Genomic DNA, 26,827 nt, shown 5'->3' on the forward strand with positions numbered 1-26,827 from the left:
CCTCTCAGTGACATGGCTTTAGCAGTCATGAAGTAGATATCAGACTAAAGTAGGCAAATGAGAACATGGAGACACATGTGTTTAAACAGTTCTTTCAAGGAGTTTTTCTATAAAGTAGGTAATCTGTGTGGATGTTGAAGCCACCCAGAACTTTGACGGAGTCATCATCCCTAGCAAATTAGACACAAGTAATTGTGAGAGGAGAGACATGGAGGTGCTGGTCACAGGGAAAAGGCATTTTGAGAGCATTTATCCAGATAAGATGCATCAATTTTAAGGGGAAAATGAGAGTCTGTCATTGCTCTATGTGGAAAATGTCAAAAATTAAGATTGAATAAACAGCCTCAGTTGGCCAGTAGCAATGTCAGGGTATGCTCGAGGGAGGCAGCGGGGCTGAGTGATGATGGCATTCACTACCTCTGTGGATTTATCGTGGCCAGAGGTTCAGCACACTGAGAACAGCTCCATCTTCCACTGTGGAGTCACGTAAGCCCAAACTCAAGGATTAGTGCAGGAGCAAAGCAACTCTATAGAGCCAAATAGCAAATATGTGGTTTTTAGCACAAAAACTGGCTTGAAAAACATTTTAAGAAATTGGACTGCAACATTCTTAGTGTCACACCAATAAAATATTGTAACTGCCAGTGCCACCTATAAATTCACCTGCAGTGAAAGGATTTACTAGAAGACAATGTAAAAAATGGTTACTTTATATTCCCATCTCTATTTTTAGAAAGAGCTGACTTTTGGTAGCATTACCTACGAAGTAAGTGTGAGTACTTGCTTCAGTTAGAAGATGCTTTCACTTTTTTGCCATGACATTGGAGGTCATTTTCCTATTATAGTGATGTCCTATCTTATAACAGTCATCTATTGTTGTTATATTGTAAGAGCCACGTAAACTATTTGAGGGCCCTAGATGGTAATCATAATAATAGCAATAATAGAAGTGTCACTTTAAAGAAATTTATAGGATTTTTAAAATGTAGTATAGCTTGGACACGTCTTCTCCACTGTAGTTCAGTATCTGTTGCTAGCTTTCAGCATCATTTTCTGGGTGGAACCACTTCTCCAGTGAGGCCTGTGAGTTCCGTCTGTGTCTAGTTGTGACCCTCAGATTTCATTGTAGCAGGGTTGGCCACCAGTTCTTGTGCAGCTTATTTGAATGTCACATTTGAATTGCCCTCTGCTTCTCAGTTCAGATCCTGTGCTAAAGAATATGTGGCCGGAAGGCAAACTGAGCATCACAGAGGTGACCAAGCGACCCCTCACGGCTGCCACCTTGTTTAAGAACTCCATGATTGCCTTGGTAGACAACCTCGCATCGAAGGTAATTCCCTTTTGTTCTAAATATCATTTTAATTCATAGATTCCCTTTTATGTATGGCATAAAGAATATATATATAATTTGCTTTTGAGATAATCATAGTAAATGCAGAACATATATTTAAAGTGATTTTAGAGGTTCTGTTCTAAGTGGAGTTTTTGCTGTGTTTTAAATGTGGCTGGATGAAACAATTGTTTGTGTCCCAGATGAAATGCTTTATTTATGTTCAGGCGTTTTACCCTCCATTGTAGTTAAGTCAACATGGTCTTACTGAGACCTTGAAAATTCAAAAATATATCATGTGTCTGACAAAATGAACTCAGCCCTGTGCTGAAGACAGGACCTGGTTTTTAAAAATAATATTGAATTAACATGTAATATTCCATCATATATTTTACTTGTATGCAAAATAGCCAGAGTTTTAAAAGGATGTTTAATATTTTAGTATTGTCCTTAGGATATTTCAGAGCTATGTTATTGACAGTTATTTCTGATTTCTACTCTTCCTTTAAGGTCTAATACTATTTGATTACTTTTGTGTGTTTTTTCCTTAAAGAACACCTTTCTTCTCTTTTCTACTCTAAACTACTGTTGACAAGTTTGATAAATTAGGCAGCATTCTGGGACTCATTATTTTTGGTTCATTTATTTTTATCTTTCTCCTTTGGTACTTTTCCTGGGTATAGTAGTCTTCATTATTATCCTTTTTAAAAAATCAATGTCCTCTCTAAGAATTTAAATCTATACTATTTCTAGTTACTTCCCCCTGGATAAATTAGGCAAATGCCACAAAAACAGATCTGTTCAGTAGCTTCTCTTTCTTTTCATGAGGATTCTTGACCTCAGGTGACAATATATGAACACAGTTTGTTGTATAATCAAAACTCCAGGAAGGCCCTGGTAAGGACACCAGAACCAAAGACAAAAATACCACTAGAACTCTTCCTCTGACATCTCAGCCTCTCTGCCTGTCAGCTTCATCCAACAAGAAAGAACATAAACCGGGCCTCGCCTGGTGGTGCAGCGGTTGAGCGCTGGGCTGCGAAGCTGCCCGCAGCCTCTGCAGCACCGGTTCGATCCCCGGCCACCAGCGAGGGTCCCACATGGGGTGACAGACCTCTCCTGCCGCTCCCACTGCTCCCCTTAGCAGTGTATTTCGGTCCTTCTGCCTGTTCTGTTCCCCGCTCTGGCTCTGGTGAATTCTCTCACCCTCCCATGCTTCTGACTGTGCCCAGTGCTTGTATAAATAAATAAATAAATCTTTTTTTAAAAAATTAAAAAAAAAAAAAGAAAAAACATTAACCTAGAAGGAAGACATGTGACCCAGGAAGCAGTTAAACTTGAAATTTTATAAAATATATTAATAAAACATTTGTAAAGTATATTTATTGTAAAATAGATTTACTTAATTAGAAAGAATTGCCTTTGTTTTCTAAAACTGGTAATGAAATGTGCATTTTTAAAAAATTAAAATTCTAGAGCTATCTATAATTTCTATATGAGGAATTATAGTCAGCTGCAAGTAAAAGAGATCCCCAAATTAGTGGCTCAAACAAGAGAAACATTTACTTTTCTTTCCTGTAAATGAAGTACGAAAGAAATTATCCCAGGACTAGTACAGCAGCTCTGAGGTTATTAGGGACAGGTTCTTTCTGTCTGTCTTCTGCCATTCTTAGCATCATCCATCTTCTTGGTCCAAGTTGGCAGCTGAAGTTCTACCCCTTTAAAGAGACTTCCTGGAAGTTTTACACAGAACTTCAGCTACTTCTCATTCAGTATACCTAGTTGCCAAGGAAGCTAGAGAGTACATGTTTATCCTGAACAGTAATATACCCAATGAGAAATAGGTATTCGATTTCAAAGTAGGAAAAAGGTACTGGATATGAGGTAGGCAGATTAACCTAGCAGTACTACTCAGCTGCCTGATCTAAGAGGATGTGGAGGTTGGGAGATGAGGACAGGAGCAGGAATAAGCAAAGAAGTATAGATTACTTGGGCCTCCCTGGTGGTGTAGGCAGTTAAGCACAGGGCTGTGAAGCTGTCCACAGCCTCTGTGGTGTGTGTTCAAGCCCGGCCGACTGTGGAGATACCCACATGGCGCAGTAGACCTCTTCTGTCTCATCAGCTGCTCCTCTCAGCAGTGTATTTCAGTCAGTCTGCTGTTCTGTTCCCTGCTCTGTCTCTGGTAAATCCTCTCACCCTCCTGCACATCTGGCCTGTGCCCTGGTTCTTGTATGTATAAATAAATAAATCTTTTTAAAAAAATGCAAATACATTTAAAAAAAAAAGAGTGTACACATCTTACCCATATAATAGGAGGCAGGAAGGTGGGCAGCGCAGACACAAAGGGAAATACTGCATTTAGAAAAAAGAAAATATATAGAAATAAACCTAAATAAGTAGTCTCTGTAAAGAGACTGCTAATCTATATGTGTGGAAAATCTAGCAATATGCTGCTTATAGGAGACAGCTTTGCAAAAAGATTAAAAACAAAGAGGTATATACATCAACTCTCCACCAAAACAAAACATTAAAAAAATCTGGTTAAAAGCAGTATAAGTTGGAAATAACAAAGAATTTAAGAAAAAAGTATTAATGCAGATAAATAAACTCACAATAAAAAATTAAAATGCCCGACATAAAAGCCATTTAGAGCCAGGTCCCTAACAACATAGTCATGATTATATATAAATGCTCTAAAACAAAAAAAGGGACCTGAAAAAACTTTGAAGGAAAATTTTAAAAGTCCACAGCCAAAGTGGGAGACTATTTTTTTAAGTGGGAGACTTTAAACCAGTTCTACCAGAAACAGATCAAACAGACAAAATCCTTAGTAAGGAGATAGAAGCTTTAAAAACCAAATTAAAACTTATCTAATAGATCAAAAGAACTCTGTACCCAGGGAATAAGAAGTACAGATACCTTTCAAGTATACATGGACCATTTATAAAAATTGACCACTAGATCTCAAAGGAAGTCTCGACTTTTTTAACAAGTGCATATACAGATACATCATCCTCTTTCCTCAGAGCAAGGAAAATGAAAATCAGCATTAAAAAACTTTTTTTGTCTTAAATGTACTTGGGAACTTAAAAAATAAAGTATTCTCACAGTTTGAAGAAGTCATAACAACAAAAAATATCTGGAATTATGTGTCTAAAGATTTATCACAATTTATAGGATAATGCTAAAATGATACACTTGTTATAAAAAACAAGGAAGATTGAAAATAAGTGAATTAATAAGTTCAACACAAGAAGCCAGAAAGAACACACAAGAAAATCTAAAGATTGAGAAAATAATTTTTAAATGGCAAAAATGAGCAGTAATAGACAAAGAATTAATCAAATAAGCTAACCTTTAAAAAGAAAAAATGAATAAAAGAAGGGCTACAACTGCATTTATATTACAGAGACTAAAGAGCATCGGCATATTATGAACAACTATATGCCATTAAATTTGAAAATTTAGATCATTTTCTAAAAATTGTTATTAAAATTAACTCAAGAAGAAATAGAAAACCTGAATAAATTAATAACCTTAAAGATGCTGATTCACTAATCAGAAGTCTGCCTTCCCTCAATTCTGCCAAAGACATCAAGCCTGGATGGTTTTACAGAAAAGTTTTACAAAATCTTCAAAATAATGATAATCCCTATCATATGCAAACTGTTTTTTGGAGAATGGAAAGAAATATGGCCATTGTCCAACTGATTTTATGAGGGCAAGATTAACATTTCCTTAACACAGAGTTAACAAGAGAAAATAAAATTAGATCTCAGTCTCACCTAGGAACATCAAGATCTTAAAAAATATAGATGAGGGGCCTCCCCTGTGGTGCAGCAGTTGAGCACTGAGTTGTGAAGCAGCCCGCAGCCTCTGCAGTGCCAGTTCGATCCCCGGCCAATGGCGAGGGTCCCACATGGCACACAGACCTCTCCTGCCACTCGCTGCACCCATCAGCAGTGTATTTCGGTCCTTCTGCCTGTTCTGCTCCCTGCTGTGGCTCTGGTGAATTCTCTTACCCTCCTGCACTTCTGACTGTACCCAGTGCTTGTATAAATAAATAAATAAATCTTAAAAAAAAGTAAAAGAAAAAGAAAAAAAATATATAGATGAGTAGGGCCTCCCCAGTGGCGCAGCAGGTTGAGCACAGCACTGTGAAGCTGTCCGCCAGCCTCTGCAGCACAGGTTCAAGTCCCAGCCAGCCAGGGAGATACCCACATGGTGTGGCAGACCTCTCCTGCCTGGCCTGCTGCTCCCCTCAGCAGTGTCTTCAGTCCATCTGCCTATTCTGCTCCCCATTCTGTCCCTGGTGAATCCTCTCACCCTCCCATGCCTCTGGCCTGTACCCCTGTTCTTGTATAAATAAAAATCTTAAAAAAAATATATAGATGAGTAATGTGTTTTCCAGCAACATAGCAAACAAAGTACCCATAAGGACAACTGAAATGTTAGATAAGATATAAAAAATCAACTTATTGAATGTAACTGTGAACTAACAAAGTAAAGAAGATGCAGCCAGGAGCTAAGTGAAGGCAGAATTTAACTGAGTAAAAAGAAAATTAATCAGAGCACTAAGGCTTCCATTTACCCTGTGGGGATTTATTGAAGTAGATAGATAGTTTTGAGTGTGGTCACTCTATGCTGCATCTTTCAAATGAAGCCCAGGGTCTCCTGAAAGTAGGGTGTCTAATAAAAGAACACACACACACCTACACACACACGTAGGCATCTTCAAAGGTATACATCTGGCATGAACTAGAAATAATCCTTTATTATTTGAAAAGAAAACTGCCTGTCTTGGTCCCTGGCACTAAGCTGGGAGTGGGATGAGTAGGTCATCATCCCTTCAAAATTGATAATCTTAAAACAGTTCCAATAAGGTTTGCCATACAAATTCACACTACGTGGGTGGCCTGAGAAGACTCAAGCCAACTGTTTAAAGTAATCCCAGTCTGGTATAGTCCCCAGGCGTCTAATAGAAACAAGCACAATTTTTTTAAGGAAATCACCTTCATGCCTGACCTTAAAGGATTTTCACAAAATTCTAAGGAAAATAATGAGTCTACAGTAAAGACTCACTATACACATAAAGGAAGTAGACAATAGAAATAAATCCAAGTTTATTAGTCATTACATAGCATAAAAATGGACAAAAATTATCAGAAAAGATTAAAGGGAAAAAACAGATATGCATCATTTATTAATGACACATAAATAGAAAACAGAAAATTTAAAAGTTTAAGTTGAAAAAGGTATATCAGATAAACCCTAAGAGTCTGGGATCACCTTAATCCAGTTGCAGGACCTGCAGTGGCTCAGTGATTAGCTGAGGCTGAAAAGCCCAGTAATTTTCCATTCACCTTTAACTCCCAGGTTTAGTTATCTAGGGTTCCAGACCAAAGCTCAGTGCTGCATCCAAAGCCCTGGCTCCCCTTCCATCCCACTGGCCTCATAAGGTTCACAGAAGCGATGCTCAGTCTGGTGACAGCCTCATCCAGGGCAACACAGCCTCGGAGAAGCAGATCTGCAGGCTGGATTCATTGGCCAGAATTTAGTCTCTTCCTCTGATTACTGGCTTCCTCTGTTACTAGCTCTTAAGTACATTCATGATTTAATCCCCATATTTTGTATAGCACTTTTATTGCGGGAACTTCATCAGGAAGGTTGGTGTGAATTGCCTAATTCTCCATCAGCAGAAGTGGAAATCCATATTTCTCCTTTATTTTTTTCAGAGTCCAAGCAGTATTTTTAAAGGCATGTCTTATCTCCTCACCTAGATGGCAAGTCTTTTAAATGTAGGGAATGAGTTCTAACTTTACGTACTGCTTGATGACCCAATAGAGTACTTGAAACAGATGACCAGTATACTAATGAATTTGAATTTGCCTTTCATTCTATTTGACAGTGTTCAAAGCAGGTTAAGTGGATGAATATCTGCAGACAATGTCTTTACTTAATGCATATCCCGATGGGTGTACTTTCACAAGTGATGTTTTTTCACAGAAAATATTGGAAGAGATGGGTTTAAAAGTGCAAGGGAATAAGATCACTGCTAACTTTTGTGATCTAACCTTTGTAAGACACATATAATTTGTCAAATTTAGGATTTCTTAGGTTGAGTCAGTCTGGATATTTATAAAAGAGAGCAGAGGCGGCATTTATAAATTGAGACAGAATGCTGATTTATACAGAGAAAGCATTTCCACTGATTCCTTATCTGAAGATTTTTACATTGCTCAACAGGATGAAAGGACTTCCCCTATCCTTCAGGTGGTCATAAGTATTTAATCCAGTATGACCACTTCCTTACATAGTCAATAATGGTGAAATGCCTTTCACTTGGTTTCTGTTCAATAAAGTTGCTTATACTACTTTTTTTTTTTTATAATTTTTTTTTTTTATTATTTTTTAATTTATTTGTACAAGCACTGGGTACAGTCAGAAGTGCGGGAGGGTGAGAGAATTCACCAGAGCCAGAGCTGGGAGCAGAGCAGGCAGAAGGACCGAAGTACACTGCTGAGGGGAGCAGCGGGCGGCAGGAGAGGTCTGCGCGCCACGTGGGACCCTCCTCCGGTGGCCTGGGAGCAGCCGGGGATCGAACCGGCGCTGCAGAGGCTGCGGGCAGCTTCGCAACCCAGCGCTCAACCGCTGCGCCACCAGGGGAGGCCCTGCTTATACTACTTAAATGATACATTTTACTGAGATTACTTTGCTTGCACAGTTGTATAGATTTTTGAGGTAAAAAATATTTTCTAATTCACACTAATATCCTTTCATACTTAAGGTTCATTTAGAAATAAATTTCTAAATTTCAAAAAATACAAGATTTTCTAATTATCATTTTGCTCTTGTTTTCTAGCTTAATCTCAAGTGGTCAGAGGATTTACTCTATGGTTTCAGGCTATAGAAGTTTATTAACTTTCCTCTATGTATATGTTCTGTTTATATATAAAAATAATTTGCTATTAATACTCTCTCTATATAAAGTCCATTAGGTCACATTTGCTAATCACATTGTCCAGTCTTTCTGCACTCCTATTAATTTCTTTGTTTTTGCCTTTGACTCTATTTGACAGTGTTCACCGTGAGTTCAGTGCTGAAAGGTGTGTTAAAATCTGCTGTGATACTGCATTTGTCTACCTTCAATTTCTGCTTTAAATTGTTTGAGAATTCATGAGGCTTATTCAAGTTAGAACTGTTATTTCTCCCCAGTGTTTGAGTCACTTATTGTGAAGTATGTCTATTTCTGTGTTGCTTTTTGCCTTCAAGTCTGTTGTATGAATATGATTGTTCCAGCAGCTTTTCTTTGGGTTTACATCATCTTCCATTTTTTTACTTTCATCCTTTCTGTATCCTTGTTTCAAGTATATCTTGTAAATGATACACAGTTTTGGTTTTTTATCCACTCTGACCATCTTTGTCTTTTTAATAAATCATATAGTGCATTTACTTTTAATGTAGTTAATACATGTTGAATGGACCGATCATTAGTGCTTTCTGTTTGATTCTGATATTATACTTTCTTCCCTTTCTAACATCTTTCAGATGTTAGATTATTGTGGGCAAAGGGTAAAATAAATTTTGTTCCTTCTGTTTAACAGCTTAACCTTTGTTAAATTTCTGGCTCAATTCCCATGTTAAGCTGGTAGGATGTGTATGAAATATGTTACTAGACAGCATCACTTATAAAAATTACCCCTTTTGGTAAATTGTATTTGTAATGGGAGAATGTCAAGTGTCTGTTCAGGGAACAGCATTCTTTGTACTTCCTTGTGTATGGTAACTCCTGTATTAGGCATGGCCCTTTCAAGACCCTGGAAACTATGTCTGCAAGGTTGTCTTAAGAGATCTGTGGAACATGAGGTTTCTAATAAAGGCACTTTCTATACCTGTCTGATGTGGATCTCATTTCCTTACATCCAAGCTGCCACCAGATTGCTGTGTGGACAACTGCAAAGATCCTACACTGTCTACTGGCAAGCGTGTTCTTTTCCTTCTGAGTCGACTCATATTGAGTGTAAGCTGTGTGCATTTGGGTGAGAGTGTTGAGTGGGACCTAATATGAAGCTTTTTCCTCTCCTCTTCTCCTTTCAGCATTGCCATTTTTATTTTTATTTTTCTCTTTATTATTATTTTGAAAGATTACATCTTAATCTTGTTTTACTTGAATTATTACAATATCTTTCTTCATTATAAAAATCTAATACTGGGCCTCCCCGGTGGCGCAGTGGTTGAGCGCTGGGTTGCGAAGCTGCTCGCAGCCTCTGCAGCACTGGTTTGATCCCCGGCTGCTCCCTGGCCACCGGAGAAGGGTCCCACATGGCGCGCAGACCTCTCCTGCCACCCGCTGCTCCCCTCAGCAGTGTACTTCGGTCCTTCTGCCTGCTCTGCTCCCAGCTCTGGCTCTGGTGAATTCTCTCACCCTCCCGTGCTTCTGACTGTATGCAGTGCTTGTATAAATAAATAAATAAATAAATAAATAAACAAATAAATAAATAAATAAATATTTTTTAAAAATATATTTAAATGAAAAAAAAAATCTAATACTACTTGGTATCTTTCCTGGAAAATGCAAAGCCAATAAAACATTTGAATTCCATTTGCCTTCCTTCCAACTTACATGCTAATTTGGTCATATATTTGTGTATATATATATATAAAGTCCTCAATGTCATTGATAAGTTCTTGGAAACTATGATGTTAAGCAAAACAATACATAATGAACAGGTTTTCAAATAACTTCATTTCATTCATTCAGTGTCAGCCAGGATTCCTTATTTCTTAACCAAGGTTATAATGAAATGGTGTTGAGTGAAAGGACTGGCTGTGTATGTATATGTGTATAGATTTTAAGCCAGTGAGATGATGACATTATTAGTATCATCATCATCATTACTACTACTGCTACTGCAGTCTCTTTAGATTTGTTCATTTGTCATTTCTTTTCTCCTCTTCCCATTATCACTTCCATCTGGACCATTTTTCTTCTGTAGGAACTTCACCCTGTTATATCAGAGGTCTGATGTTGATAAATTCTGTTCTTGTTTACCTGAAAATATTTCATACTGTTTTCATTCTTGAAGAATAGTAAAATTATAACTTGCAGTTCCTTTCCACACTTCAGAGATAAAGCTCCTTTGTTTTCTGCATTCCATGTGGGTTTCTTTGGGATTTGTTTGGTTTTTTGGTTTTGGTTTTGGTTTTGTTTTTTTTTTGTTTTGTTTGAGAAGTCAGTTTTCAGTCTATTTGATGTTCCTTAAGGTAATCACTCTTTTACTTCTAGCTGCTTTTCTTGGATTTTCAGAAGTTTTACTGTGCTATACGTAGGTGTGGATTTTTTTCTTATCCTGCTGGAGTTTGTAGACTTCCTTAACTTATAAACCATGATTTAGTTCATCAGTTTTGGAAAGTTCTTGGCTATTAGTTCAAATATTGCTTCTGCCCCTTCAGGGCTGCAGTTCCTTACACCTTTTCACCTTTTCAGTGTCACTTCTGTTCCTCCTGACCTCTTTTGTTTTTCATCTTTTTCTATCTCTGTGCTTCTCACCTACCTTCTGGTTCACTTTTTTCCTTCAGTTTTTTCTATTTTCTCTTCAAGTGATAACCTGAGCTTATAATATTTGTTGTTCTATTTTTCTGTCCTAGGTTTTCTGTTGGTTTGGTTCCTTTTTTTTTTTTAATCATTTCCACTTCTCTGAAAAATTCTCAATACTGTTTTTTATCATCTTGAGCATGGTAAACGGTTATTTAAATATCACTTTCTGATGACTCCAGAACTTGGACCCCTGCAGGTGTGTTTATTTTAGTAAATAGTAAAACAACAACAAGTGTTGTGTTACTATTTCTGATTCATATTCTCTTAACTCTTTATATGTCTGGTTCATTTTTTTTTTAAAGATTTGCTTATTTATGCATATAAGAACTGGGATACAGGTCAGAGGTGTGGATGGTGAGAGGATTCACCAGAGACAGAGTGGGGACCAGAACAGGCAGACTGACTCAAATACACTGCCAAGGGGAGCAGCGGGCGAGTCAGGAGAGGTCTGCTGTGCCATGTGGGTTGCTCCCTGGCCACCCAGGGGATCGAACTCGTGCTGCAGTGGCTGAGGATTGCTTTATAGGTTGCTTCTTAACCCCTTGCACCACCAGGGAGGCCCCATGTCTGGTTCATTTTTAATTTGTTCCAAACATTATATTTGCAAAATTATGTTCTTTCTCCTGGGAAGATTTACCCTTAACTTCTTTTAGGACCTGGGAGCACTGGTGTTCTAAATAAACTTATAATTTCAAGGGATGCATAATTCAAAACTGACCTGTGGTGCCTGTGAGGGACAGTCTACTTCTGATTCCCTTATTACTATGGCAGCCTTTTTGGATCTTAACCCAGAGTGAGGGACGCTTACCCAGTACTTTATTTTTGTCAAGCTCTGGCCTCCAGTCCCTGTCCCTAGCTCCACAAGGCTGTCATTACTCAAATCCCATCTACCTCTTCTAGATTGGCAAATTTCCTTAGGAAAAGGTGGTCTCGAACCTGGGCTGTGCTCTGTGGCTTCTTTCTTCTGGATTCCTACCCTGTAATTCCCCATCTTTTTAGCACGCCAAATCTTTAAACTAATACTTTGTGTTTGGGTTGGTTGGTTGGTTGGTTGGTTTTTGCCTATTCTAAATGTCACCTGGATATCCTTGTTAGTTACTTAGTCTGTTATTACTAAAGTAAAAGCCCTTATATCCTCTTTCATAAATGAGTACATTCGGCGTAGAGAGACTTTACCAAGATCCAAGTGTCCCGATCCTTGTAATGCTTGTTCTGTTATACCAGCACGAGGCATCCAGAAAAATCTAGGAGCTTTTCAGTATTTACTATGCTCAGTACCACTTCTTTAAGTTTATTTAGCAAGCTGTGAAGATCCCTCATCTCAGGAAACTTGTAGAAAATCCTCAATAAACAGAATCCTCCTACTCCCCCATTTCATTACATTTGTATTAAATTTATAAGTCCTTTTTAACAGAAAACTGCAACCTCCCCCATATAAATGCTCCATTTAAAGACCATTATAAACTCAGTTAGCATTTGATTACCCATCATTTTTTTAATTAACATTCTGCTTGTGCTTTATAATAGTATAGATCCTCTGCTTAATATCTTAGCCAAGGATATATATTCCACAATAGGGAAGAAGTATCAGTTATCTATTAGTGCATAACAAACCACCCTAAAATGTAGCACTTTAAATAATAGGAATTTACTATTTCTCATGATTTTAAGGGTTGGCTAGCCAGTTCTGCTGCTGGTTTCAGCTGGGCTCTCCTAGGGGTTGTAGTGAGCTAGGCCTGGATGGTCTAATGGCTAACTCACACGTCATCTAATGGCTAACTCACACGTCATCAACAGGATGACTGGGCTTCCTGACTTCTTTCTTCATCTAGTCCTTAGTCCTGGGCTTCTTCAGAAGATGGAAGAAGTGTTCCAAAAGGACAGAGCCTCTCAAGGCTGCATCTCAATAGGTAACCCAGTATTACTTTGCCACAATCTGTTGGTTAAAGCAAGTCACAAGGCCAACCTGGATTCAAAGAGTGGAGTGAAAAATATACCAGGGGCATACCTAATATCTTGACATTCTTCATCACAGTTCATCTTTACCATAGCTGCTACCTCTTTTTATTAAATTCTCCTCAGTTAATTTTTAGTTTTTATTTTTTTTTATTTTGCAGTAACATCTTCAGTTACTTTTTACCATGTTTCCAAAAATATGCAAAAACTGTGTATGGTTACATATCTCAGTAATTTACTCCTTAGTTCTATCCCCTTTCTATTATTCCTGATGAATCCTAAAATATAATAAAAGAAAATTTTACCTGAGAACTTCCAACCTTGGAGGGAAAGGAAAAATAATTATTCACAAATATATGCCTGAGAAATTAGAGTCACCCAGCTTAATTTGACTCAGTAAACACTAATTGCATGTTAGTGGTGTAATTGTGGACCCTGGATTTTTCTCTAGTGAAACTTATCATTTGCTAATTTTTTTTTAGGAACCCTATTACGTACGTTGCATCAAACCCAATGACAAGAAATCCCCACAGATTTTTGATGATGAACGCTGCCGGCATCAAGTGGAGTATCTTGGACTACTGGAAAATGTGAGGGTGCGTCGGGCAGGATTTGCCTTCCGCCAGTCGTATGAGAAGTTCCTTCACAGGTGAGACTGAACAAAACAAGGAGACCTGATAACACACCCCTGACTGTGCATCCTCCACATGGGTGACAGTGCATCCACACATAGTAGTCTGGCAGCTTACTGAATGAACAAGAGTAGAGGAAATATGTAAGAGTTGCTAATCTGAAAGAATCTCCCAGAATCAAAAGTCTCCAGAATTCTTGGCTTATAGGCTATGGAAACAACTTCATCCTTCCGTGGAGGGAAAATGTGGACACTGTGTTATGGCAGAAAGAACATGGATTTGGGGTCACATGTGGGCTGAAGTCCTGGCTATGCATGCATTGGCTGCGTGATCTTGGGCCAGAATTTAGCTTCTGTGACTCTTCTGTGTCTGCATCTGTAAAATGAGTCAATGACACCAGTATCATAAAGCTGTTGTTGAGCTGATTAAATTAACATAAGTAAAAAACCTAGAGGCTGGCACATAAAAGATATTCAATTAATGCTACTTATCATTGCTGATATTAGTAATTATAACAGTAATAAAATATTAAGTAGTTAAATATGGAGGCCCTGAAATTAGTCTATCTGATTTGAATCCTGGTTTTGTCATTTCTTAGCTTTGTAAGTTTGGGCGGATCACATAACCTTTTCATGCCTCAGTTTCTTCATGTGTATAATGGGGGTAATGAGAGTAACTGCTTTGTAGGGTTACTGGAGGATTAAATAACTAATATGTATAAAGCCCCTAGGATAGTACATAGTGTATAGTAATCATTCAATAAATGTAGCAGTTCTAAATAAATGGCATTGCTCTTGTTTATTGTTAATAAGGATGGTTGACAGTGTGAGCTTATAAGAATAAATCTAATTTCCATCTGTTGATTTATTGAAAATACTTACTGAATGCTTCCCATGTTCTAGAGGGCAGATTCCACAGACATCAGAATAAATAAATACATAAAATAGTTTAATTGGTTGGTCAGCATAGTCTCTGAGGAGATGATAATGACAGGAAGAGTCAATCGCACAAAGATCAAAGAAAAGAGCAGGTGAGGCAGAGGGAGCAGCAGGGCAAAGGTTCTATGGCATTAATAAGGATGGTATTTTAGGTACCAAGCACAGTCAGTGAGGATGCAGGATGCTGAGTGGCAAGATGTGGTGTGAGATGAGATAAGAGAGGTGTACAGATCATGTTGCACTTTATAAACCAGACTTTGTAAGCCATATATTGGCTAAACACTATGTAAAACCGCCGGTGGATCATAAGCAAGGAGGGACACTCTCAAGCACAACCTTACCTTTACTTCATTGAGGAAATGGAAACAGATTGGAACATCGCCTCTGCCATCATCTGACCTTCAAGTCCTTCTGCATCTGCACTCATACTCTCTTTATCCTGTGGCTGTGGGTGAAGTTTCCCTGCTCCTATCCAAAGCTGACAAGTCCTCTGCTTGTGCTTGGGATTCTACCCCTACTTCTCAAGGATGTTATTATTATAATTATCTCCCTCCCTCCTGCGTCACTGGTTTGTCCCTCTCTTCTGAATCATCCCCACCTGCGTATAAGCATCTTCTAGTATCTCCTGACCTCACAACCCACTCCAGTTACTGTTTCCATTTTCCTGTGTTCTCATTCACAGCATAAACTCTTGAGTTGTTTACAGGCATCCAAATCCCGGCTTCATTTTCCCATCCTATTCAAGTCAGACTCTGCCCAGTTCTTTTTACCTTTGACCTTTATTTTGCCAAATCTAATGATTGAACTTCTGCTTTTATATCACCTGATTGCACCGCAACATTTTCTTCTTGAAATGCCACTTCCTTGTCTTCTGTGGCACACTCTTTTGTGGTGTTTCTTCTATTTCACTGGTTGCTCCTTCTCTTCTCTTTGCTGGTTCCTTCATGCCAGACCACAAACCTACATGCTGACATGGTTCACCTCTGCTCTATCCAATTCCAAGACTTTATATATAATCTGTATGTTAATTACTCCAAAATCACTATCTCTAGTCTGAAGTTCTTCCCAGACAACATATGTATATCTAATAGCTTACTTAAGATTTCCTCCTACATGTGTAGTAAGCATTTCAAACCCAATATGGCCCAGAAACAAATCATGATTCCATCTTTGCTTTGTTCTCAAACTTCTCTTACCTAATCTTCCTTATCTCTGCAAATGACACCATGTTTACCAAGATGCTCAGGAGAAAATCTCATCACCTTTTCAGTCCTCTCTACTCTGGTCTCATCCAGACAATCAGTCTCTTATAGGGCTAATGAAATTCCCTTCAATTCCTAATTTACTACCAAGTTTCGTTTCCTTTCTATGAAGCATCTTTAGTTTTATTGAATAGTTTTTCTGCATCTATTGAAACCATACAATTTTTCTCCCCTAACCTATGCCTTATTCTTTTTTCACACAGATACAAGATGATCTCTGAGTTCACCTGGCCCAACCATGACCTCTCTTCAGACAAAGAGGCTGTCAAGAAATTGATAGAAGGTTGTGGCTTTCAGGATGACGTAGCTTATGGGAAGACCAAGATTTTCATTCGAACACCCCGAACGTTGTTTACTTTGGAAGAACAACGTGCCCAGATGCTTGTAAGGATCGTCCTCTTTCTACAAAAGGTAATTTTATATTTCCTGTACAAGGATAAGGTCTTGCTTTTATGCTTTTAAAATTTTTCCGAATATTTTCTTTCATCAGAAAGTTTTATGTACCTATGTATTTCTTAGAATGTTTTCTGTTGCCTTCATACACAGAAAACTCATTTGACTGCCTGAGCTCAAAATTATTTAATCCACAAAACTCAGAATTAGGGTGATGTCCGAATCAGCCCCTTTTGGTCTCTTGTAGGTAACTAAATTTTTCCAATGCAGCTTATGTGCATACTGTTTTTGATCTTGTAATTCAAAAGTTTTGCCAACATGTTTGAAACCACCTCTCTTACCCATCCTTCCCAACTGAGGTGTGGGCTTAATGAATTTCCCCAGTCTATTTTAGACATTAATCTTTTATCCATTTTAGACACACACATACGCACACTCTCTCTCTGCAGACATTCTACTAAACTTTGTCCATAATATGCTCTGTTGAAGAGAATTCTTAATTTTGACATAATCAAATTCATCAATTTTTGCCATATATTTTGTCCTTTATATTTAAAAGGGCTTACTTCATCACTGGGTCACAAAGATAATATCCTGGGTAGTTTTTCCTTTCACATTTAGTTCTTTAATCCATTTAGACTCCATCTCTGTATGTGGTTTTATATAGGAACCCAGTTTGATTTTCTTCTGTATGTTGAATTTTCTCAGTGCCATCTACTAAACTACCTGTTCTTTTTCCATTGATTTGTGGTGCCATTTTTATCATATTAAATTCCTCTGTGTGTGTTCAGTCTAAGTAGTCTTCTCTGTTCCATTTTTATGTCTGTCTGATTTTGCGCTAATGCTACACAGCTTTTATTGTAATATGTCTTATTAAGGTTGATTAACCTATAAGTCACACTTTATTCTACAATATAAATTTTAATGTGCTTATTGAGTTGATCAAATTCAACAATAATTTTTATTAGAATTGCATTGAATCCAGGTTAATTTGAAAGATTAATTTCATTTTATTAAATCATCTTAAGAATATAAAATAAGGGCCTCCCCTGGTGGCGCAGCGGTTGAGCACTGGGCTGCGAAGCTGCCCGCAGCCTCTGCAGCACCGGTTTGATCCCCGGCTGCCGGCAAGGGTCCCACATGGCGCGACAGACCTCTCCTACCTCGCCTGCTGCTCCCCTCAGCAGTGTATTTCATCAGTCTGCCTGTTCTGTTCCCCACTCTGCTTTGGTGAATTCTCTCACCCTCCCACGCTTCTGACTGTACCCAGTGCTTGTGTAAATAAAATAAATAAATCTGAAAAAAAAAGAAATGTTTAAAAAAAAAGAATATAAAATAAGTAAATTTAAATCTTCATTGACCCTTAGATTTTAGGGATTCATGGTTAATTCCTACATATATTACTAATTTTGTTGCTGTTATGAAGTTTTATGATATTTTCTTCATGATAGTGCTGGTACAGAGAATATTGGCTTATGTTGATTTATCTGTACTCAGAGTGAAGCCTTTCTTAATTCATATTTGTTGAATCTATTACTGTTTCTGGGTAAATGATTATACCATGTGCAAATAATGAAAGTTTTCTTTCGTTCCTGTTCCTAAGTGTTGGTTGCTTTATTGATTTTGCCTGAAACTCAGAAAAATGTCTGGGCTGGAGTACAAAATTGTGTTTCTTCCTAAAACAGTTGTCTTCTGTTAATTTTTTTTTCCTTATATATTGCTTTTACTCCATTCATTTTGCTTGTAAATCGCAATTGGGAGCTCTGTTTTCTGTCTGCCACAGTAAATGATTGTCATGTATCTGTTCTTCTGTATATTCAAATCCTTTCTTTTGAGAGAGAGAGAGTGTGTGTGTGTGTGTGTGAGTGTCTGAGAGATTGACTCAGGTTCAGGGTTTGGCTTCTGTGTTTCCAGGCCTGGCTCATGACTTTTGTTAGCTGTAATCTTCACTCTCAAAAGTTTCCCAGTATAGGTAATCAACAGTGTGATCACCTTGCTCTGAACTCACTTTCTGCCCTTTTGGTGGCTGGTGGAATCCTCCTCTTACAATTTTCTCAGTGGTCAGAGTCCACAGAATTTAGTGATTTATCGTTTTGTGAGCCGAAGACTGGGCCCACCCCACTTCTCCCAGCCCCATAGCCCAGTTTGGACATAAAAAGTTAAATTTCCAGGTATCCACAGCTCTTCCTTTCTCTATCCTCTCTATAGCACTTCTGCTTTCTTTCTGGTAAGAAATTGCCACTTCTACCTAGAGAAGAGAGATTCTGAAAGAGAAATGATGGCTGTTTCAAAAGCCATCACCCATGCATGGAGAAAAACTGGCCAGTATGCTGTGTAATATAGCTCTTTTTATTTCTTAGCCATAAGGCAGTGAGGTAGAGAAAATAAGGATCTTCCTCCCAATTCTTAACTAGACCATTCTAGGCTGTGACATATATGGTCTACAGGTTATGTTCTTCACTAGACCATTCTAGGTTGAGACATAGATGGTCTATAGGTTATGACCAACTCCACAGACCATAAAATTAGTGGACACTTCTGTCAGCTTCTGGGAATCAGCCATCAGTCACCTAACCTTCCATGTGACAGGTGTTTTCTCTTCTTCTATTTCACTTCTTCTATTCCTGAAAGGAATTTCAGGAATCTAAGGGGAAGTTAGCAGAAGCATAGGCATGGGAATAGGAGATGCTATTTTAAATAAGATTCTCCAACTGTTGGTTTTAATTTCCTTTTAAAATAAAAAGCTTTTATCTTTTTCTCTAATTATATAATTAAAGCATGCTAGTTGCAAAAACAAATTCAAACCATACAGAAAACTGTGAAGAGAACCCAAGGAAAATCACCTGAAATTTTTCACTTAACAAACTATGTCTTGTCCTTTTTTTTATAGCTTTGGTTTTCTTTTTAAATATTATAATCTAGGATTTATTAAATATGGTTTAATATAGAGGTTCAGTTCTGTCTTGTTCCAGGTAAATAACCAACTATTCTGTTTATATAAAACTTCCTCCTTTGTTCCATGAAATGGAAATTCTTTTTGTCTCATATTACATTTCTATATATACTTGAATCTATTTCAGGACCCACTACTTTATTCTACAGTTAATTCCTATGCCAGTATCACACTGTGTTCATCCTAATGTATATCCTAATGGTGTTTAACCAGTCAGATGTGAGGACCTGACTGTGTAGTCTCTTAGTTTTCTTGGGCCTTCAGAGCAGTGCAATGGTAAGCTGGTGAAGCAGAATTAAGGGTATTGACTAAAAATACCCTTAAAATACCCTGAAAAATTTATTGTTTTAAAGGAATAAATTGCGTAATCACAAAGACTGCCAATGAGATATAAACTCGTGTTGATTTCCTGATTCCTAAAAAAAAGTTATTCTCGGGCCTCCTTGGTGGTGCAAGGGATTAAGACGCAACCTATGAAGCTGTCTGCATCTACTGTATCACAAGTTCAATCCCCAGCCAGGGGGCTACCCACATGGCACAGCAAACCTCTCTTGACTTGTCCACTGCTCCCCTCAGTGGTGTATTTCAGTCAGTCCTCCTGTTCTGTTCCCCACTCTGTCTCTGGCGAACACTCTCACCCCCACACCTCTGGCCTGTACCCCAGTTCTTGTATGCATGAATAAATAAATCTTTAAAAAAAAAAGTTATCTCCACTGCCACCATCTATACCATTAACTACCTAAGCATTATAGGTGATCTCTTTAGTGCATCTGGATTTTTTTTCATATTCTTAGTCATATGCTTGATATTTTAGGAGACTTTTGAAATGAACAGACATACCATTTTTTAGAAATAACCATCTAGATTTCAAAGGCTATTCCATGGATTTTATGGCACATAAAAATAGCAGTATAAAATCATGTAGAAAAATAAAACAGGGGCCTCCCTGGTGGCACAAGGAGTTAAGTCTCAGCACTATGAATTTATCCACAGCCACTGCAGCATGAGTTTGATCCCCGGCCAGGGAGGTGACCCACATGGCACAGCAGACCCCTCCTGTCTTGTCCGCTGCTCCCCTCAGCAGTGTATTTCAGTAGATCTGCCTGTTCTGCTTCCCACTCTGTCTCTGGTGAATCCTCTCACCCCCCCACACCTCTGTCCTGTACCCCAGTTCTTGTATGCACAAATAAATAAATAAATCTTTTTAAAAAAAGAAAAAGAAATATGTATAATTTTTAATTTAAAGTATAATTTTACATTAAATATAAAAGTAAGTTGTGTAATACATTTTTGTTATGTTACACATGTAAACACTTACTTGCATATTTACAATAGCTAACTTCATCCGTGATATGTTAGACTTTCCCCATTCAGTCTGTTCATATAGAACATTTAAGTTATTTCCAGTTTTTCACTCTTGCACTCCCATTGTGGTGGCATCTGTTTACTTAAAGACCTGATGCAGTATTCAATAAATGTTAGCTATTATTAAACAAACTTGACTATTTTCTTTGTGTAAATTCTCAGACATGAAATTATTGATTTAAAAGATACACACTTTAAAGATTTTATTTCTATTAATAAGTGGCTTTCAGAAAGATTGCACCAATTTATGTTTCTACCAGCTAGTGCATGAAAGAGCTTATCTCACTGAAAATCTCAATATTTCACCTTATAAACACCCTTTCTGAAAGACTTAAACCTGAGTGCTTTGCCAAAATGTTGGAAAAAGCATTTTCTCAAAGTTGTAGTATATACTTCTTATCATCATTAAATTAAAAGAAATGACTCAGTGTAACAGTGAGATTTTTTAAAATCATTCTACTCTTCTTTCACAATATACATTGCTTCTCTTACCTACACACCCTCTCCCTTTGAGTCTGTGTATGTGTTCCTTACATCACATTCACACGCGAAATCAAATAAGATGGTATTTCTAGACAGCTTGGAAGAAACTAAAATTTTCAGAATGACGGCATTAAGCAAGGAGGCACTGGGAACTGATCAAGTCAGTTCCGCAGCACATACTCGTTGCTGAGTGTCTGGTGAGGCAGACCTTTCCAAGTGGATTTTGTTATTTGAGCTTTTTTTTTTTTGTTCTTTAACCTGGACTTTTCTGGTTTCAGATTTCTTATAATTCATCTTCTGTGTATCATTAATTCCTTTCCAGAAAATAAGACACTTATTTGTTGCTTGGTTGGGGAAATCCAAAAGAGACCAGTTTTAACTGTTAACTAGCAGTTAACAGTTAGTAGTTGTTTAATGAAAATAGTGTACCGAGTGAATTAGAAAGGTTCGCGATTCTCTACTATTCCCTACCCATTTACTTTAAAGTATTTTGTTGTTTTGGAAGAGGATCTTATTTTTTGGTGCCTGTAGAGTTTGAAACCTATATTCTCATTCTGGGGAATCATAGATCAACATCAAAATTGTCATATAAGGTGAATATTAAAGATGAATTCTTAAGGGGAGATGGAAAAGTATTGAGGAAGTTTCTCTCTTGTGTGACCATTAACACATTTGGAATACGTTGGTAAATTTGAAGGGTAACTTTCTTGACTTACCTGTATGACTAGTAGATGCCTTAGTGAATTGTCTCTTTATTAGGGGAATTGTCCCTTTCTTAAGGAGTACCTGTAATTGTAGACAAAGACCTTTATCTTTACTTGGAACATTTCAGATCGCATAGCTTCTAGGAATGGGTTTAGCCTTTCCAGTGTCCCACAGTGTAGTTAAAAGGTTGAGAGCCTTCCCATGTTACATACTGCAGTCTGCTAAGCATAGATATTGTTCGTAAAATAACCTGGGATCACAGTTAGAACTCATGAATTCTACAGCAGCAAGAGCTGCTAACCCATTGGAAATTAATTTGTGCTAGCCCTGATCTGCTCCATACTCCATTCCCTGACTTTTCTGCTTTTTATTTGAATTCCAAGTGGGACTCCCTGCTTGTAGCAGTCCTGCCTCCACGAGCTGTGGCATCCACAGCCAAGCTGGAAATGACATGAGACTGTGGTCCTGTTTATACAGGAAGTAGAGAAGCCTCTTGTTTCAGTTTTCATCAGATCCACTGGCTTCCTAGGGCCAGTTGGCTCCAGGATTTTATTGTTGCTGGTGTGACAGCTTCCTGACTGGTTTATTAAGTCATAGCAACGTGGTTTATTAAGTCATAGCAAAATTGGTGGATAGGGGAGAACAAATGGAGAAGAGAGTATGGGAAAGATGGAGGAGAGAAAAACTGAAAAAAAGAAAACTGAGGAAGGAAGGAAAGACCTCAAGCTAGTGAATGAAAATATTCAAACGTGTGTGCTAAAAGTATATGGGATTATTTCTAATTTTATAAGGAGTTCAAGATGGAATTATAAGACAGTGATGCTTTCTTCTTTAATTCAAAAAAATAAATATTTGACATTGTACCATCAATTGATATTGTAAGAATATCATTTTTAAAATAGGGCTACCTGATTTAATCAGTGAATCATGTATAACATTTGGCAAACAGAAGTATGTAAGATCCATTGTCCTTTTGACATGGCTCATGGGAAAATGTCTTTCTGTTCTTATACCAGAATTAACTGTACTTCTCCCGGGACTCTCCATTATAGGAGGGAGACTCACTGTTGTGTAATCTCAATTGCAATTTCCTGGAGTAGTGATATTGGACATCCTTGAAATGTTCTGAATTTAATGGGTTGCTTTTAGTGATTTCATTTATGCGTGATACTGACCAAGATGGATGCATCTGAGCATTTTAAGCAGGTACTCATCTATTCCAGTGGAGCTGAGAGTACTTTCAAATCAAGAATAGATGTTGAACTAAATTGAATTATTTTTTGGCAAGTATCAAGATTCCCATAGAAATTTATTTCTCTTTGAGCTATCAATACAGATGCAAATCACTTCACTATGAAAATTATGTGTTGCCTCAGCAACACAACATGAATGCATTTCCTTTTTCCATATTTTAGAACACCCTAACTAGTAATAGTGTTAATCTGTTCAGGTTAAATTTCCCTCTGAAGACACCTGAAAAGGGGCCGTGTTTAGATATAGTTCTTTATGTGTAATTGGGCTGTTTTTATTTCTATCTTTTGTGGGATCAGTTTTTGGTAATTTACATTTTCCTAGAAAATCATCAGATTCTCAAATTTGATTGAATAGAATCGAATAATCACTTATACTTTTCATTTCCTTTGTATTGTCATTCCCTCTTAATTTGGTGAGTTTGATTTGTACTCACACTCTTGTCTGTAATCAACTTTAGTTGATGAATTTTTTTTTTCAAATAACCAACTTTATTAACTTTATTAACGCCACCATTTTCTTATTTCTAATTGATTTTTTTTATCTTTACTAATCCCTTTTTTTTGAATTTAAAAAGCCAAAGTGAGCAGGAGTTTACCTTTTTTCCAATTTGTGGAGTTGGTGCTTCTTACCTTTTTATCTTTCACATTTATTAATAATGGACTATGGAATTTAGTCTGAGAATTACTTTTACTGTACTGATAGCATCTGACACATAATCATTTATTTTTTGTTTATAGCTCCTCTTTCCAAATAAGTTGTTTTAAAAAGTTTTAAATAGGGCCTCCTCGGTGGCGCAGTGGTTGAGCACTGGGTTGCGAAGCTGCCCGCAGCCTCTGCAGCGCCGGTTCGATCCCCGGCTGCTCCCTGGCCACCCCGGCTGCTGCCTGGCCACTGGAGGAGGGTCCCACATGGCACGCAGACCTCTCCTGCCGCCTGCTGTTCCCCTCAGCAGTTGTGCTTTGGTCCTTCTGCCTGCTCTGCTCCCCGCTCTGGCTCTGGTGAATTCTCTCACCCTCCCGCGCTTCTGACTGTACCCACCGCTTGTATAAATAAATCAAAAATAAATCTCTTTAAAAAAAAGTTTTAAATAAAATTGTATAATTTTATTGAGATAGCAGTTTACAACACTGTCTAACTTAGGGGTATAGGGTCACATCTCTTCAGAGATATGTTGTACTTTGGTGGTGTGGGCATGGTGTAGTAAAATTTTTAGTCATATCCAAGTGATACATGTTTTGTGTGTAAGTTTTTCATTTTCTAATTTTTACTTTTATTTCATGATGAGCATGGAGTGTTAAATGTACTGTTTCTAGTTTCTAGAATTTATTGACTTGTGGGAGCCTAGCATACAGTCATTGCTTTAGTATAACTTGAAAGAAGGTGTATTTTCTTCTTTGATATTTTTAGTGAGAAAAATTGAAAATATTCACAAAAGTAAAAAGATTCAAATAATGAGTCTCTCTTTTCCCATTCCCCAGCTTGAACAGTTGGGTTTTACCCTTTCTTATTTTATCTACTATGCACCTCATGCTCTTCCACATTTGTGTTTTATTCAGCTTGTTTTGCTTAGTGTTTTTAAAAGGAAATCCCAGTTGTCTTATCATGTCACTCTTACACACCAGTGTAAGCTCTACAGATAAGAACTTTAGTATACTATTATCATACCATATAAATTCATAATAATTCCTTAATTACGTGAGCACAGTGGTGTTTATCGTTCCTAGTCGACTTCGAAATGTCTTTCACAGATGGTTAGAGATGGGAGCCAGGGCACTCCTGTCACCTCTGAAGCTAAGGCTCCTTTGAGAATGAAACACTAGTCTTTAATCATATTAATTAGGATTTTCAATGACATATCATTTCATCCTTAAAAACTGTATGTTTAAAGGCAACTCATGTATCACAAGGACCACCCTGGTTGGCTTATCCTAATTAACAATATAACCTAACATTTTTGTGTGTTCTTGTACTTATTTGTTAAGTTTGAATTTCACATTCTTGTTGTTGGGTTGTCTTATAGTCCCAAGGGCACAAGAAATATCTTGAGGACTAACAGTGGCTCATGAAAGCATAAACATACAGTGAGAACAGAAGATTCTGAAACTAAGAATAATATCCTAACTACTAATTATAAGTTGTCCCAAAGGTTATTATAGACCTGTGTATAATAATTTTACAAATCAACCAAAGAAAATGTGTGAATAGAATCATTAGCTGAAAACTGGATTTTATTAGTTTAGTTATTCATTTCCTGTTCCCTGATGTATTGCTTATTGTGAAACTCTGTCAAGTAGTGGTGTGAAGCCTTGGGGTCTTCATATCCTGTTCAAACGAAGTTCACTGACTTCTTCAGGAAACCAATCCAGTGTTTTATTTCTCAGTCTAAAAGCAAAACAAACATCATACCAAATCTATTACTTTTTCCCTTAAAGTTAAGCAGACCAACTGTTAATACTCTTTACTGAGTGACAAGCATTCATATCTATATAAAGTAAGTCTTTACATGTCTATTATTTTAATTTCATAGGAAAGGAAACTGGAGCCACTGAGTAGCTTAGTAACTTGTTGGAGGTCACTCAGTTGTTGGTCCCAGGACTATAATTCTTACCCAATCCCAGCCATCTTTTGCCACTATTCACTTTTACTACAGTGGCATCATTCAAAACACACTAGTTAGAGGAAAAACAAGTATAACTGACACTATTGGAGAAAAACTTATAAAACCAGCCACAAAAATGATGGTGGCTCCCTGCTTAGAGATTTGGCAGAATTCCTTTATTAAAATGACCTTGGTAGACATTTAGAATGACTTACTATGAGTGTGTGCACTAAGATATATTTTTACCACAACACAACACCGGTGTTGATAATATGACTCAGCTTTTTGACAGATGTACAATAATAAAAATTGATCAATGGCTCAATTTTTTCAAAGATCTATTTATGCATACAAGAACTGGGGTACAGGCCAGAGGTGCAGGGGGTGAGAGGATTCGCTAGAGACAGAGTGGAGAGCAGAACAGGTGGATCCACTGAAATACACTGCTGAGGGGAGCAACGGGCGAGACAGGAGAGGTCTGCTGTGCCATGTGGGTCAGCTCCCTGACTGGGCAGGGGATTGAACTCGTGCTTCAGAGACTGCGGATAGCTTCACAGTGCTGTGCTTAACCCCTTGCACTGCCAGGGAGGCCCAGTGGCTCAGTTTTTTATTGAATATATATGTTCCAGGAGAAGAGGCTATTTTTTAATATTTGTATATATTTTACATCATTCTTCCTTTTAGTACAATGTATGCTTTCTCCTGTCAAGTGTAGTCCCTGTAAAATTACCACTACTAGTTCACCCGCGCACCATCACCACAATCCCTTGTGCTCTTTCCTCCCATTTTGATCCCTCTTCCTCCCTCTCCCTGCAGAATGTCTCTGATTTATAGTTGCCTGTTAATTTTGGTTTTTAATTTAATATAATTATTTGAGAAAAGTTTTTTATTTGTCTTGGTAACAGTGACCTTTGAGCCATGAATAGGTCGGGAAAGGTGTGTTTGGATGACTACTGACAAAGCATAAACTGAGCTGTAAAAAGGGGTGAGCGGGGCATTGCTACATTGATAAAAACAGTTGCCCCCAATGCCAGCCCATACAGTGCTTTATGGAGGGGGGGGTATTTATAGTTAAAAATATGGAACTTAACCTTGACTGAGTTTTGAAAGAAATAAATGGAATGTGTCTTTCTTCAGATGATGGCCATTGACTATGTCTTTTCAGTGTTCAGTGAGGAGAAATGTGTAGCACGTGTCCATTCTAATGTTGTGTAGGAGAGAAGGGTGCTTATATGCCATCTTAAATGAGTACTCATTGGGGACTTGCTCATTCATTATAAATAGGGACGTAAAAATGAATAAGACAAGATTCTACCTGGAAGAAGCTGACAACCCAGTCAGGGGGGGATGTGTTAGCAC

General features: G+C 37.7%; 1 protein-coding gene across 5 annotated transcripts in view; it reads left to right on the top strand.

The window, feature by feature from the left end:
• MYO1D (myosin ID) overlaps window positions 1-26,827 on the top strand; it is a 342,372-nt gene that overhangs the window by 137,515 nt on the left and 178,030 nt on the right. For all 5 annotated transcript variants that reach the window (XM_037494454.2, XM_037494457.2, XM_037494456.2 and 2 more), the window contains exons 14-16: window positions 1,198-1,330; window positions 13,367-13,533; window positions 15,920-16,127. In XM_037494454.2, coding sequence (XP_037350351.2) covers window positions 1,198-1,330; window positions 13,367-13,533; window positions 15,920-16,127 — 508 coding nt within the window. The remainder of the gene's footprint in view (window positions 1-1,197; window positions 1,331-13,366; window positions 13,534-15,919; window positions 16,128-26,827) is intronic.

Source organism: Talpa occidentalis, unplaced genomic scaffold (assembly GCF_014898055.3).
Source record: "Talpa occidentalis isolate TD23 unplaced genomic scaffold, MPIMG_talOcc4v2.1 talOcc4.7, whole genome shotgun sequence".
Taxonomy (NCBI): domain Eukaryota; kingdom Metazoa; phylum Chordata; class Mammalia; order Eulipotyphla; family Talpidae; genus Talpa; species Talpa occidentalis.